This window comes from Pipistrellus kuhlii, unplaced genomic scaffold (genome assembly GCF_014108245.1).
Source record: "Pipistrellus kuhlii isolate mPipKuh1 unplaced genomic scaffold, mPipKuh1.p scaffold_m20_p_42, whole genome shotgun sequence".
Taxonomy (NCBI): domain Eukaryota; kingdom Metazoa; phylum Chordata; class Mammalia; order Chiroptera; family Vespertilionidae; genus Pipistrellus; species Pipistrellus kuhlii.
The window spans coordinates 1,020,053-1,033,953 of NW_023425543.1; the positions used below are offsets into that span (position 1 = coordinate 1,020,053).

Sequence of the window (13,901 nt, forward strand, 5' to 3'; positions counted from 1 at the left end):
GGCACAAGTATGATAACTTGGAGTCAATAATTCATAAACAATTCTGTATTATTCATCAATGTATTGGGGCCCGAACAGCGGCTAATGAGATTATGCTGATTGCCACACGCGACTGCTGGATGCGCATCGATTTAATCAGAGCACTTAATTAAAGTGTGCCAGCTGCCCGGCAATCATTACATCACAGCTCGCTTCAGAGGAGGGCCGGTTCCCCTTGGCCGCTCTTCCTCCTGAATTAGGAATGTTATCGATTGAAAAAAAATATTCAGATAAGGGCTCCAGCTCTTCATCACAATGTCTGAAACCACCACCAGATGGTCTGGCTCCATGCCTTTCTTTTTCAAAATATATTTTTATTTCCCTAACCTGTGTGACTCAGTGAATAGTGCATCAGCCTGTGGAATGAAAGGTCCCAGGTTCGATTCCAGTCAAGGGCATGTGGCTTGGTTGTGGGCACATCCCCAGTAGGAGGTGTGCAGGAGGCAGCTGATGGATGTTTCTCTCTCATCCATGTTTCTAACTCCCTATCCCTCTTCCTTCCTCTTGGTAAAATAAATAAATAAATAAATAAATAAATAAATAAATAAATAAATAAATAAATAATAAATCAACAAAATATATTAAATATATATATATTGATTTCAGAGAGCCAGGTTGTGAGCTCCATCCAGAGTAGGGGGTGTGCAGGAGGCAACCGATCAATGATTCTCTCACATCATCGATGTTTCTCTCTCTCTCTCTCTCTCTCTCTCTCTCTCTCTCTCTCTCTCTCTCTCCTCTTTCTGTCTTCCTCTCAGAAATCAACAAATAAATTTTTTTAAAAAAACAGAACCACACAGTCTTGGGACAAATCTGAGCTCTAGTCCTCCCCAGTCTTAGAACTTCTTGGAGCCTCAATTTTATCACCTAAAAACGGAGAAGATAAACATGATTCTCTTCTTTATTTCACAGAGCTGCTGTGTGGGGCAATGAATCATTCGTTAGACACTCTGTAAACAGTTAATTACCTTAAAAGATGTACATTATCATATCTCGGGAACACATCTAGAGGGCGAAACACTCCAGAATCGATCCTGAGGAGGCAGAGTGTGTGTTTTCTGCTCCGGTGACCACACGCAGTCAACACTCGGTATCCTCGCTAATGGAGGCAGTTAGGCGGGCAGTGCGGAGGCTGTTTTATTTCTCTCTGAGACAGACTCGATCGCAGGGCCTATCGGCTTTGCCGTGATGGTCAGCCCGAGTCCTTCTAGCCTTGGCAGGCCGCGGCAAACCAACGTTTCCAAAATGGAACTCAGCCCTGACTGGCGTGGCTCAGGGGATAGAGCGTCAGCCTGAGGACTGAAGGGTCCCAGGTTCGACTCCTGCCAAGGGCACACGCCAGGGTTGCGGGCTTGATCCCCAGTGGGGGTCGTGCAGGAGGCAGCCGATCGATGATTCTCTCTCATCGTGGATGTTCTCTCTCTTCCTCTCTGAAACCAATATAATATATTATATTGGATCATTTAAAAAAAATGATCAAGGTCTGATTTCCCAGTTGCTGCTGAGCCGGCCTGGCTGGGAGGGGACACAAGTGGCTGTGGACCTCATAATTCTTGTCTCCTGGTTCAATTATGCTCCCTCACAACCCTCCCTCCCCTTTTTTTTCCTGTAAAGTGCTGCTTCTGACAAATATTGGAACAAAAGAAATGAACTGTAAGGGCACGGAGACTTCCCTCAGTGGAGGTTTTTAATAAAAGGAGTGAGAACTACAGAAGCTGCCCTGCGCCCTTGTGTCTGTGCCCGGGGACTTCCATCCCTCCCTCAGCCCGGGGGCGGGAAGCTCAGCGGGTGTCAGGGACACAGAAGCAAACACGGCTCCTCCTCATGGAGGCACTCGGAGGCCGCGGGGCCGGGGCGTGTGACGTTCGTGCCCACAGGTCGTTATAGTATAGCATGTGGCTCCAGGATGGAACGGGAGGGCATGGGATGGGGTGGGCAGAGGGCATGGGAGCGCAGGGATCAGAGGGTTAGGGTTAGGGTTAGGGTTAGGGCAGCCTCAGGGGACCCACATCCTCACGGGTGAGCTGTATAATCCCATAGGCATGTCGTCTGATGCTGACACCTTGCTCTCAAAGAAACCTCAGTCCCAAATGCAAAAACTATTTGAAGAATGACTTGAATCTTTCTTAAAAAAAAAATTTTTTTTGTATATATGTATATATATATTTTTATATATTTTTTTACATATATATATATATATATATATATATATATATATATATACTATTGATTCAGAGAGGAAGGAAGGCAGAGAGAGAGAGAGAGAGAGAGAGAGGTAGGGAGGGAGAGAGAGAGGAGCATCAGTGATGAGAGAGAATCATGGATCGGATGCCTCCTGCACGCCCTCTACTGGGGACTGAGCCTGCAACCCAGGCCTGTGCCCTGACCGGGAATCCATCCGTGGGAGTTCTGTAACGGCCCCGTTTTCCACCCCGTGCTCCAGTAAAACCACTTCCAAGTGATCCCACTCCTAAGACTATACCCCAAGAAACTAGAAACACTCATCAGAAAGGATATATGCTCCCGGATGTTCACGGCAGCACCATTCCCCATAGCTAAGATTTGGAAACAGCTGAGGTGCCCGTCAGCAGATGACTGGATCAGAAAGCTATGGTACAGCTACACAATGGAATACTTCGCTGCTATAAAAAAGAAGAGATTCTAACCATTTGCAGCAACCTGGATGGACCTGGAGAACATTCTGCTAAGTGAAATAAGCCAGTCAGAGAAAGAAAAACACCACATGATCTCACTCCTTTGTGGGTAATGAAGAACAGTATAAACAGATGAACAAAAAGATAGATACAGAGACAATAAAGCATCAAACAGACGGTCCAATGACAGCGGGAAGGTTAGGGAGAGGAGGGGGAGATAAGAGATCAACCAAAGGACTTGTGTGCATGCATTGAGCATGACCAATGAACTCAAGACACTGGGGGGTGAGGGCATGTGTGGGGGGAGGGGGGGGGAGAGGGGACAATGGTAAGCTATGTACACATATAATACCTTCATAAAAAGTGGAAAAAACAGCCGAAACCGGTTTGGCTCAATGGATAGACCAATGAAAGGTCCCGGATTCGATTCCAGTCAAGGGAATGGACCTTGGTTGCGGGCACATCACCAGTGGGGGCTGTGCAAGAGGCAGCTAATCGATGATTCTCCCTCATCGATGTTTTTAACTCTCTATCCTTCTCTCTTCCTCTCTGTAAAAAAAATCAATAAAATATATATATATTAAAAAATGGGTGGGAAAAAAATTAAAAACAACCCACTTCCAAGTGACAGCTCGGGCACCCCAGGGACTCTGAGTAAAACCTTTCTCTGAGAACAGCTATTGTCTTCCTGGGAAAAGCTTTTAGCATAATGGCAGGCGGAACAGAGCACTGCTTCGGGGAGAATGTGTTTAAGGACAGAAAGGAAAGGAGAAAGGGATCCTTAAACCCATGCAAAGGCAGCCTCAAGCTCCCCCATCACTGGCCCCCTGGGAAGAGAAGTGGGGGGGGGGGGCAGGAGAGGGGGAGGCAGGCAGGAGGTGGGGGAAAGGTTAGCTCCCCTCCTGAGAACAGAAAGGTTATGTTCTCCTCTTTCAGGGGATGAGGTGCTCCCACCCCCAAAATAGGAGCTCCGCCCCCTCCCGCCACCCTGGCTGGTCCTTGCCTCCTCCCAGATGAGTCACCATGTCAGTGACTGCTGCCCTCAGTGAATGAGTTTCTCAGAAGAGAATGACTTTCCCCCTCAGAAAATTCTCCCCCGACCGGGTCCCCCAATCCGTTCGCTCCCAATCTTCTCCCACGCCTTTTTTTTTTTTTTTTAAGATGTATTTTTTTGATATTTTTACAGAGAGGAAGGGAGAGGGATAGAGAGTTAGAAACATTGATGAGAGAAAATCATCCATCAGCTGCCTCTTGCACACCCTCTATTGGGGATGTTCCCGCAACCAAGGTACATGCCCTTGACCGGAATAGAACCTGGGACCCTTCAGTCCGAAGGCTGATGCTCTGTCCACTGAGCCAAACCCGTTTTGGCTCACCGAAGCACATTCCTGGGACCCAAGACAGTTCAATGATCCTAAATGGCCTCAGTAGCTACAGGTGGACTCAATGGTCCCAGAATCTGGACTACACCATTATCCTAAATTCTCTCAGTGGTCTTGGATAATGTGTCTGTCAACTCGGTGATTCGTAGGTACTTTAGAGAGCTAACATGCTCAGTTTCACTTCTGTAGAATCGTGAAACAGGTTCCTCAGTCCGGGCCCAGAGATGTAATCGATACGTTTGTGATATTCTGCCCATAAAAGCCGGGCGTGGAGAGCCGTTAGGGGCTGCAAGGTCTGAAGCGCTTTTGCTCCCTCATATGCCGATGGCCGTTAATAAATGACTCCATCATTCAACTTTTTTTTGAGGCATTCCTTTGTAGGGTGGGGTTACACGACAACACTCTGGCTCTCCAAGGGCCGGTGGGTCCCTCAGACTCTGAGACCCTCACCCCAACCACCACCCCATCTTCAAAGAAGAGAGCCCCCCACCCCCGTGTCACTCACGGAACTGCTCCAGGTGGGCCGGGCTGGACGACGCGGGCATGGCCGTGATGGTCACCAGCGGGCAGGCGTTGCCTCCCAGCGTCTGGCAGAGAGCCTGCTGCCGGAAGTACACCGCCCGGGGGTCGAGGCTCTTTTCGAGGAGGTCCAGGTGGGTCTGCAGTGGAAACAAAACGGAAGCGTGTACGAGTGAGGCTTGGGGACCATGATCCCCCCCACCTCGGGGGACAGCCACGCCGCTTGCATCGGTGTGAGACTAAACACGTCATCCTTTCTGTCGAAGAAGAGTTTAGACAGCTGCCATGTTGGACAGCGTGACTTGGCAGCCGCCATGTTGGCCACATGGCTTGCAGCTCCCCTGGGGGCCACCATCTTGAAACAGCAAAGGCCAACCCCTCCCTTTGAATTAGCCAATCGGGAAAGACTCCAGTCAAGAGCAAAGAACAGCCAAAACCAGTTTGGCTCAGTGGATAGAACATCGGCCTGCAGACTGAAAGGTCCCAGGTTCGATTCCAGTCAAGGGCATGGACCTTGTTTGCAGGCACATCCCCAGGAGGGGGTGTGCAGGAGGCAGCTGATTGATGTTTCTCTCTCATCAATGTTTCTGGCTGTCTATCCCTCTCCCTTCCTTTCTATAAAAAAATCAATAAAATATATTTTTTAAAAGATAAAAAATAATAAAAATAAAAAATGATTGTGTGTGTGTAAACATGCAACATGAGATGCCAGAGGGAATGAAGCACTTACTACCCAAAACTTGAAAGTGGAAAGGCTTAAAATCCAGGAAACTTACAATCAGCCATGTTTCTGCTCACAAGCAAATGTAGTATGTATGCTCAGATATGCAAGAACTTATAAAATAGATCATGGCCGGCCGGCGTGGCTCAGTGATTGAGTGTCGAGCTACGAACCAGGAGGTCCTGGTTCGATTCCTGGTCAAGGGCACATGCCCGGGTTGCAGGCTCAGTGCCCAGGAGGGGGTGTGCAGGAGGCAGTGAATGACGATTCTCTCTCATCATCAATGTTTCTCTCTCTCTCTCCCTCTCCCTTCCTCTCTGAAATCAATAAAAATATTTTATTAGAAAGAAGAAAGGGAGAGAGGGAGGGAGGAAAGAAGAAATAAAAAACATTTAAAAAAGCAAAGGAGCATAGAAAATAGAATAAAATTGAAATGATGGAAGTGACACCAAAATGGGTTATACGTCTAACTAGGTTAAACAGCCTTCTTAAATGACAATGTTTTTTAGATTAGTTTTTATATTGTCTATAAGAGATGCTTTTGAGTTTTTGTTTGTTTGATTTAAAATATATTTTATTGATTTTTTACAGAGAGGAAGGGAGAGAGAGAGCTAGAAACGTCGATGAGAGAGAAACATCAACCGGCTGCCTCCTGCATGCCCCCCACCGGGGATGTGCCCGCAACCAAGGCACATACCCCTGACCGGGAATCGAACCTGAGACCTTTCAGTCCACAGACCGACACTCTACTGCTGAGCCAAACCGGTTTTGGCAAGAGATGCTTTTGAAGAGAGGAGAAAAAACCAACACCGGGACATATATGAAAACATGCCTACATTATCTATCTCGCTTGCCTCTCCTGAGGTATCATGAGAGAGAAATATTGGAACGCAAAGGCTAGGCGAACATAAATCACCGCAGGCACGGCCACAGAAACAGGCTGCGAAGGAGCCACGTTCAAGAACAAGCGCCCTAAATGGGATTTAAAAATCTTATTTTTGACAAAGGGCACAATCTGCGATGAACACAGAAAGCTCATAAATCTGAGGAATCAAATAACACAGGATTGAAATATGCAACGTGCGCGTGGCAGGAGGAGAAACATCGTCCCAGGAACGAGAGACGCCGAGACAGGGCCTCCGTCTTAAATAAATCCCATTCACGGCAATCATGATAGAGTGTATTGGAAAGATATTATTTTTATAGATATATGTCAAGATTTTGCGTTACAGAGAACATCCCTTTTTTTCCCCTCAAGCATCCATGGAACTGTAACAAAATTTAACCGTATCCAGGGCTATAAAAATTCAATAAATTTTCTTTTATTTGAATATATTTGTATGGATTTCAGAGAGGAAGAAAGAGGAAGAGGGAGAAGGGGAGGGGAGAGGGAGAGGGAGAGGGGAGGGGGAGGGGGAGGGGGGAGAGGGAGGGGGGAAGGAGTGGGGGAGGGGGAAGAGTGAGGGGGGGGAGGGAGAGAAACATCCATGATGAGACTCATGGATCGGCTGCCTCCTGTACGCCCCCTACTGGGGATCGAGCCCGCAACCTGGGCATATGCCTTTGACCTGAATCTAACCAATTAACTGTTTGGTCTAATACTTATTTGTTTATTCACATGAATGGGACTTGCTTTAAGACGTGAGAGAAATAATCAGTCTCTGGGTGTCTACTCACAGATCTACCAATGAGAAAGAAATAGTGATTTTCATCGGCTTTTCCCATAAAAGATAAATGAAGTTATATCGCTGACAATTTGGAAAAGAGAGTAAAGAAAAAAAGAATGATCCTCAGCCACTCTAAGACAACCATCACCGGCCGTTGTAGTCATTTCTTTTGGGGTCCTTTCTTTGGATTTTTTTTTTTTTTGCATAATTTTAGTTTTATTATAAATTATGGAATGAGTATCTTCCACACGCCATCCTATAGAAATAGTCCGGCATGTGTGGTTTAGTGAACCAGGAGGTCAACGGTTTGATTCCCGGTCGAGGCACATGCCAGGGCTGCGGGTTCAATCCCCAGCAGGAGGCAGCAGATCCACAATTCTCTCTCATCATTGATGTTTCTCTCTCCCTCGTCCTCTCCCTTCCTCTCTCTGAAATCAATAACACGTTAAGTGCCAGGCCTGTTTTTGTCTTCCTTTCTGGTTAGCCCTCCAAATCTGATTTCATCGATATGCTGGCGGCACCAGAAAGTATAGTGTCGCCGAAACCGGTGTGGCTCAGTGGATAGAGCGTCGGCCTGCGGACTGAAGGGTCCCAGGTTCGATTCCCGGTCAAGGGCATGTGCCTTGGTTGCAGGCACATCCCCAGTAGGGGGTGTGCAGGAGGCAGCTGATTGATGTTTCTCTCTCATCAATGTTTCTAACTCTCTATCCCTCTCTCTTCTTCTCTGTAAAAAAAACTCAATTAAAAAAAAAAGAAAAGAAAGTATAGTGTCAGTCACTGGTGACTGGCATGGCACTTAACGTGATAAAACACATGAGAGAGATAGAGATAGAGATAGAGATAGAGATAGAGATAGAGAGAGAGAGAGAGAGAGAAGGAGAGAGAGAGAATATGAATGTACGGTCTAATGGTCACCATCTACCCTCCGGCTAACACTTTCCATGTATCAAGCTATTTAATCCTAACAATCCACAGAGTAACTGCTTTCAAGGTCCCCATTTTACAGATGAGAAAACTGAGACACTGAGCGGTTCCACAGCTTGCCCGTGCCAAGAAGCCACTTCTTTCTTTGTGCCCAAGACCCTGGAATTCGGGAGCCATTGGGATCAGTGACGTCACCCTTCACGATGACCCCTGGGCTCCTTCAGAACGGCCTCTCACGCTCTCAACACCAGGGCCCATGGCCGGTGCCTGTCCTTCGTGCCGGCTCCTCCAAGGACGGGCCTCTGCCTATCGATTCCCTGACAGCGCTGACGGATGACATGCTGGTCGCCTCTCTGTTCCAAGACCTGGGAGTCCACTCCTCCCGTCGGACACCTTGTTGAACTCTCTATTTCGTTCTGAGCCCTTTATTGGTGGCGCGTGTGCGCATTGCATTCTGATGCTGTCACTTCTTTCCTTCCTCCACCCTCCCTTTCCTTCTCCAACTACTAAGTCAGGGACCCCAAACCCCTGCTCTGTCCCACTGAGTCAGGGACCCCAAACCCTGCTCTGTCCCACTGAGTCAGGGACCCCAAAGCCCTGCTCTGTCCCACTGAGTCAGGGACCCCAAACCCTGCTCTGTCCCACTGAGTCAGGGACCCCAAACCCTGCTCTGTCCCACTGAGTCAGGGACCCCAAACCCCGCTCTGTCCCACTGAGTCAGGGACCCCAAACCCCGGCTCCCTGGGGCTCAGGGGCCACCTCGGAGAGCCCCCGGCCCCTCGTGGTCACGCCGTAAAGAAGCAGTTACCATGAGGGCGGTGTAGGTGTAGGGGTAGTGGTAGGCCAGGTAGCAGACGTCGCCGTGGTGCGGGAAGGTGATGGAGAAGGTGAGGGTGTAATAGCACTTCCTGGGCCCCCCCCCTGTGACGGCCATGCTCTCGCGATAGTGATTTCTGAAAGAGAGAGGAGAGGAGAGATGGGGGTGAGGGAGGCGGGAGGGAAACGGGCATTCGGGGCTCCAGGCTGCCAATGGGGTCGCTCCAACGCTGAGAGAGGGCACGCGTGAGCCATCAGCAATGTCTAGGGCCGTGGTCGGCAAACCGCGGCTCACGCTCATGGGCCACACGCAGCTCTTTGGCCCCTTGAGCGTGGCTCTTCCACAAAATACCACGGCCTGGGCAAGGCTATGTTGAAGAAGTGGCGTTAGAAGACGTTTGAGTTTAAACTATGTGGCTCTCCAAAGACATCTCAGTCGTTGCACTGTTGGGATTTGGCTCTGTGGACTCATGAGGTTGCCGGCCGCTGGTCCAGGCTGGACAACCGGGCCGAGGTGGCTCAGTGGCTGAGCGTTGACCTACGAACCAGGAGGTCAGAGCTCGATTCCCGGTCAGGGCACAGGCCCGGGTTGCAAGCTCCATCCCCAGTGCAGGAGGCAGCCGGCCCATGATTCTCTCTCATCATGGATGTTTCTCTCTCTCTCTCTCTCTCTCCCTCTCCCTTCTTCTCTGAAATCAATAAAAATATACTGAGAGCCCTGACCAGTTTGGCCCAGTGGATAGAGCGTCGGCCTGCGGACTGAAGGGTCCCGGGTTCGATTCCGGTCAAGGGCATGTACTTTGGTTGTGGGCACATCCCCACTAGGGGGTGTGCGGGAGGCAGCTAGTCGATGTTTCTAACTCTCTATCCCTCTCCCTTCCTCTCTGTAAAAAATCAATAATATATATATATACCGTGTTTCCTCCAAAATAAGACATCCTCCCAAAATAAGACCTAGCCCATGGAAAGATAAGACATCCCCTAAAAATAAGACCTAGCGCAACTTTGGGAGAAAAAATTAATATAGGACACTGTCTTATTTTCGGGGAAACAGGGTGTGTGTGTGTGTGTGTGTGTGTGTGATATATATATATTTTTTTTTAATTTATTTTTTGTTTTTAAGGGAGAGATGGACTGCGTACCCCCAGCCGTCCTGTTAGGGGGAGGTGTTCTGTTTGGCGGTTGAATGGGCCCTGGGCTTCGGTCGCATTCCTGGGAATATGTTAACATAACGTGGTGAGCGTGGTAGAACAAAGGACGCTGTGAAGTGGCAGCCTTATCCAGTCATCTGTGCGGTGTGCGTGGCTGGGAAGTGAAGAATGGATTACATGATACATTGATGGTTTCCCTGTCAGCTCTCTGTTCCTCTTTGATCACAGAACAATGGGCTCGTTAATGAGTAAAAGCTATTCACATCACTGTTTTGGCTTTCCTCGGGGCTTGGGCCAAGGTGAATTTTTTAAAAATTTATTTTTATTGACTTCAGAGGGGAAAGGAGAAGGGAGAGAAAGAGAAACATGAATGATGAGAGGGAATCATGGATTGGCTGCTTCCTGCACGCCCCCCATTGGGGATGGAGCCTGCAACCCGGGCATGTGCCCTTGACCGGAATCGAACCTGGGACCTTTCCCTCCACAGGCTGATGCTCTATCCACGGAGCCAAACTGGCCAGCATCCAAGGTGAATTTTGGAGTGTGGATTCTTTCCTCCCCTGTTGGCAGACTTTTTGAAAAATATATATATATTTTTTATTGATTTCAAAAGAGAAAGGGGGAGAAAGAGAAAGAGAGAGAGAGAGAAACATCAATGATGAAAGAGAATCACTGATTAGCTGCCTCCTGTGCAGTCCCTACTGGGGATCAAGCCTGCATCTCTGACATATGCCCTAACGGGGAATGGGACGGGGCAATGGGGGCAAAGGAGGGTATCTGTAATTTTTTTTAATAATAATGATATATTATTATTATAAAGAATAGGCCAGAATTTCTCAGGTTTTTTTGCTCACGAAAAACAAACAGGAAAGAGGAAAAGAATTACAGTTTGACACACTCATTACAGGTTGAGTCTGTCCTAGCACTCATGTGCCTGCACGAAGACAGACCCTATTCCGCCCATCGAAAGCCACTGCTTGAAATCTCCTATGGAGCCGAAACCGGTTTGGCTCAGTGGATAGAGTGTCGGCCTGTGGACTGAAAGGCCTCAGGTTCAATTCCATCAAGGGCATGTACCTTGGTTGCAGGCACATCCCCAGTAGGGGGTGTGCAAGAGGCAGCTGATCGATGATTCTTTCTCATCGATGTTTCTAGCTCTCTATCCCTCTCCCTTCCTCTCTGTAAAAATAATAATAATAATAATAAAATACATATTTTTAAAAATAGAAAAGAATAGAAATCTCCACTGGGGACCATTTGACATGCTTCTGAAGGGCGGGTCAGTCGCCACAGGGACGGCAACAAGTGCAGCCGACAAGCACCTGGGGCGAAGGTGCGTCAGAGCAACATGGAAAAGCAGGCATTGGAAAGGGAACAGAAGAGCGGAGAGAAGAGACTTAATACCCGGACTCACTTGTAATAGCAGATTTCGTAGCCCGTCCGCTGCCAGGCGGGTCTCCCGAGAAGAGCCTCCTTCACGGAATACATAGTGGGCTGCATCCCTGCACAAAACGGAGGCCGGCTGAGTCCCCGGGGCCAGAGGGACGGGCCAGAGAGCTGTAGCCGGCTGTACGATGGCCCTCAAGGATGCCCAGGTCTTCATGCTGCAACCTGTGAGCGTTACCTTACACCGCAAGAGAGACGTGGCAGGCCCTAACCAGCGTGGCTCAGTGGATAGAGCATCGGCCTGGGGACTGAAGGGTCCCAGGTTCGATTCCGGTCAAGGGCACGTACCTTGGTTGCGGGCACATCCCCAGTGCGGGGTGTGCAGGAGGCAGCTGATGGATGTTTCTGTCTCATCGATGTTTCTAACTATCCCTCTCCCTTCCTCTCTGTAAAAAATAAATTATATATATATATATATATTTTTTTTTTTTTTTTTTTTTTTTTTTTTTTTTTAAAAAAATGTGTTGCCCTGATCAGTTTGGCTCAGTGGATAGGGCGTCAGCCTGTGGACTGAAAGGTCCCAGGTTCGATCCCGGTCAAGGCCATGTACCTCAGTTGCGGGCATATCCCCAGTAGGGGGTGTGCAAGAGGTAGCTGATTGATGATTCTTTCTCATCGATGTTTCTGGCTCTCTATCCCTCTCCCTTCCTTTCTGTAAAAAATCAATAAAATACATTTTTTAAAAATAAATAAAATAAAATGTGTCCACTCAGTTTCAAATGCTTGGGGAACTCAGCGGGACTCTGGTAAGGATCCAAACGCTCTCAAGACGACATCATCTGTGGGGTTGGTTACCCAGGAAGCCCTCGCCCCACCCCCCTTCACACACACACACACACACACACACACACACACACACACCCCGCCAGCTCCTACCGTAGTTGAACTGGCTGTTGGGCTTCTCGTAGTTGATGACGTTGAAGCGGTACGGGGTGGCGGCCCTCATGCCGCGCACCTGGAAGCTGAACCACTGCTGGTACTGGGTGCAGTTGATGTCCGTGTTGACCAGCAAATCGTACTCGAACCTGCAGAGGGGGGAGCGATGGGGGGCGGAGGGTGAGGCGTCTCTGAGGGAACTGCCCACCCACCCTGAGAACCAACCGGCACATCTGGGGTTCTGGCGGGCAGATCTCAGACCCGGGGTGGATGGCTGGTGAGGGACCCGTAGCCACCACATCTCACAAGAGTGGGCAGGGGCTGTGGGCATGGCCGGCCGGAGGGGCACGGGGTCGTGGCATCAGACGCGTCTGGGACACGTCTCGTGATGAAACCGCAAGCACGTGTCCAGCGAGCTGGAAAGGCTGTGACTACTGAAAGCTAGACATTGCTTGGGGGCTTCCGTCTCAACGTGTGGAAAATGGAAATAGTGCCCGCAACTCCCAGTGCTGTTCGTAAAGATTAACTAACATGGCGTATGGCCCAGTTGAGGTGGCTCAGTGGTTAAGCACTGACCTCTGAACCAATAAGGAGGCCACGGTTTGATTCCCGGTCAGGGCACATGCCCGCGTTTCGGGCTCAGTCCCCAGTAAGAGGTGTGCAGGAGGCAGCCAGTCAATGATTCTCTCTCATCATGAGTGTTTCCATCTCTCTCTCCCTCTCCCTTCCTCTCTGAAATCAATCAATATATATATATATATATATATATATATATATATATATATATATATATTACTGTTTCTTGGAATGCACTTGTGGTGGCTGCCAATTTGCATGGTGTAAACACCACCACCATGGCTGATGGCCACTGAGAGGGCAGGAAAGAGATGGTCATACTGCTTTTTTGAGCTGCCCGGGCCAACTCATTGCAGCTTTCTTTTATTTATTGTTGTTGTTATTATTATTATTATTATTATTATTATTGGTTAATCCTCACCAGAAGATTTTTATTTTTTCCCATTGATGACTTTTAGAGAGAATGGAAGGGAGGAGAGAGGAGAAGAGAAAGAGAGAGAAGCATCGAAGCGAAGGAGACACATCCATGGGTTGCCTCCCACCCGTGTTCCAACCAGGGCCGAGGACGGAGCCTGCAACCAAGATGACGTGCCCCTGACTGGGAATCGAATCCGAGACCCTATGGCACTCCGGTGAGCGCTCTAACCACTGAGAACACTGGTCAGGGCCCACCGCGGCTTCCTTTACTTACTCACGCACTTGGATGGCCTTGCGCAGGTTTCCCGACTCGAACCTGGAGGAGAACCTCAAGCTGTTGGGAGCCGAGTCCTGCCTGTGAGGAAGGAGGGAAGTTACTGCCGAGCTTGGGCCCAGCGTGGACAGAGTTCTCCGTGCCACACCCACCGCCCGTCCGCCGACGGGCACGGGCACCCACCGAGGCTCGTCTAAGCTGAAGACAACTCTGCCTATCACGTCGCTGGGCTGAAGGAGCCTCCGGACGTCCTCCAGTATCTTGACCCTGGAAAGGAAAATTAGAAATGTTTTTTAGAAGTTGGCCCTCCCTCCTTACCCCACACCGTCCAATGATCATCTTGGGAGTCATCAGAAGAATAGGAAAGTTGCCCCCCGACTGGTATGGCCCAGGGGTTGAGCGTCGACTCAGGAACCAGAAGGTCGCCGGTTCGATTCCC

General features: G+C 49.1%; 1 protein-coding gene across 1 annotated transcript in view; it reads right to left on the reverse strand.

Annotated features, from left to right (window-relative positions):
• The window catches only part of AGBL1 (AGBL carboxypeptidase 1), a 138,066-nt gene that overhangs the window by 80,163 nt on the left and 44,002 nt on the right, over positions 1-13,901 (reverse strand). Inside the window, exons 12-17 of the mRNA XM_036411817.2 lie at positions 13,646-13,729; positions 13,463-13,543; positions 12,196-12,344; positions 11,288-11,375; positions 8,715-8,859; positions 4,581-4,734 (exon numbers count right to left, since the gene is read on the reverse strand). Of these exons, the coding sequence (XP_036267710.1) occupies positions 4,581-4,734; positions 8,715-8,859; positions 11,288-11,375; positions 12,196-12,344; positions 13,463-13,543; positions 13,646-13,729 (701 nt within the window). The remainder of the gene's footprint in view (positions 1-4,580; positions 4,735-8,714; positions 8,860-11,287; positions 11,376-12,195; positions 12,345-13,462; positions 13,544-13,645; positions 13,730-13,901) is intronic.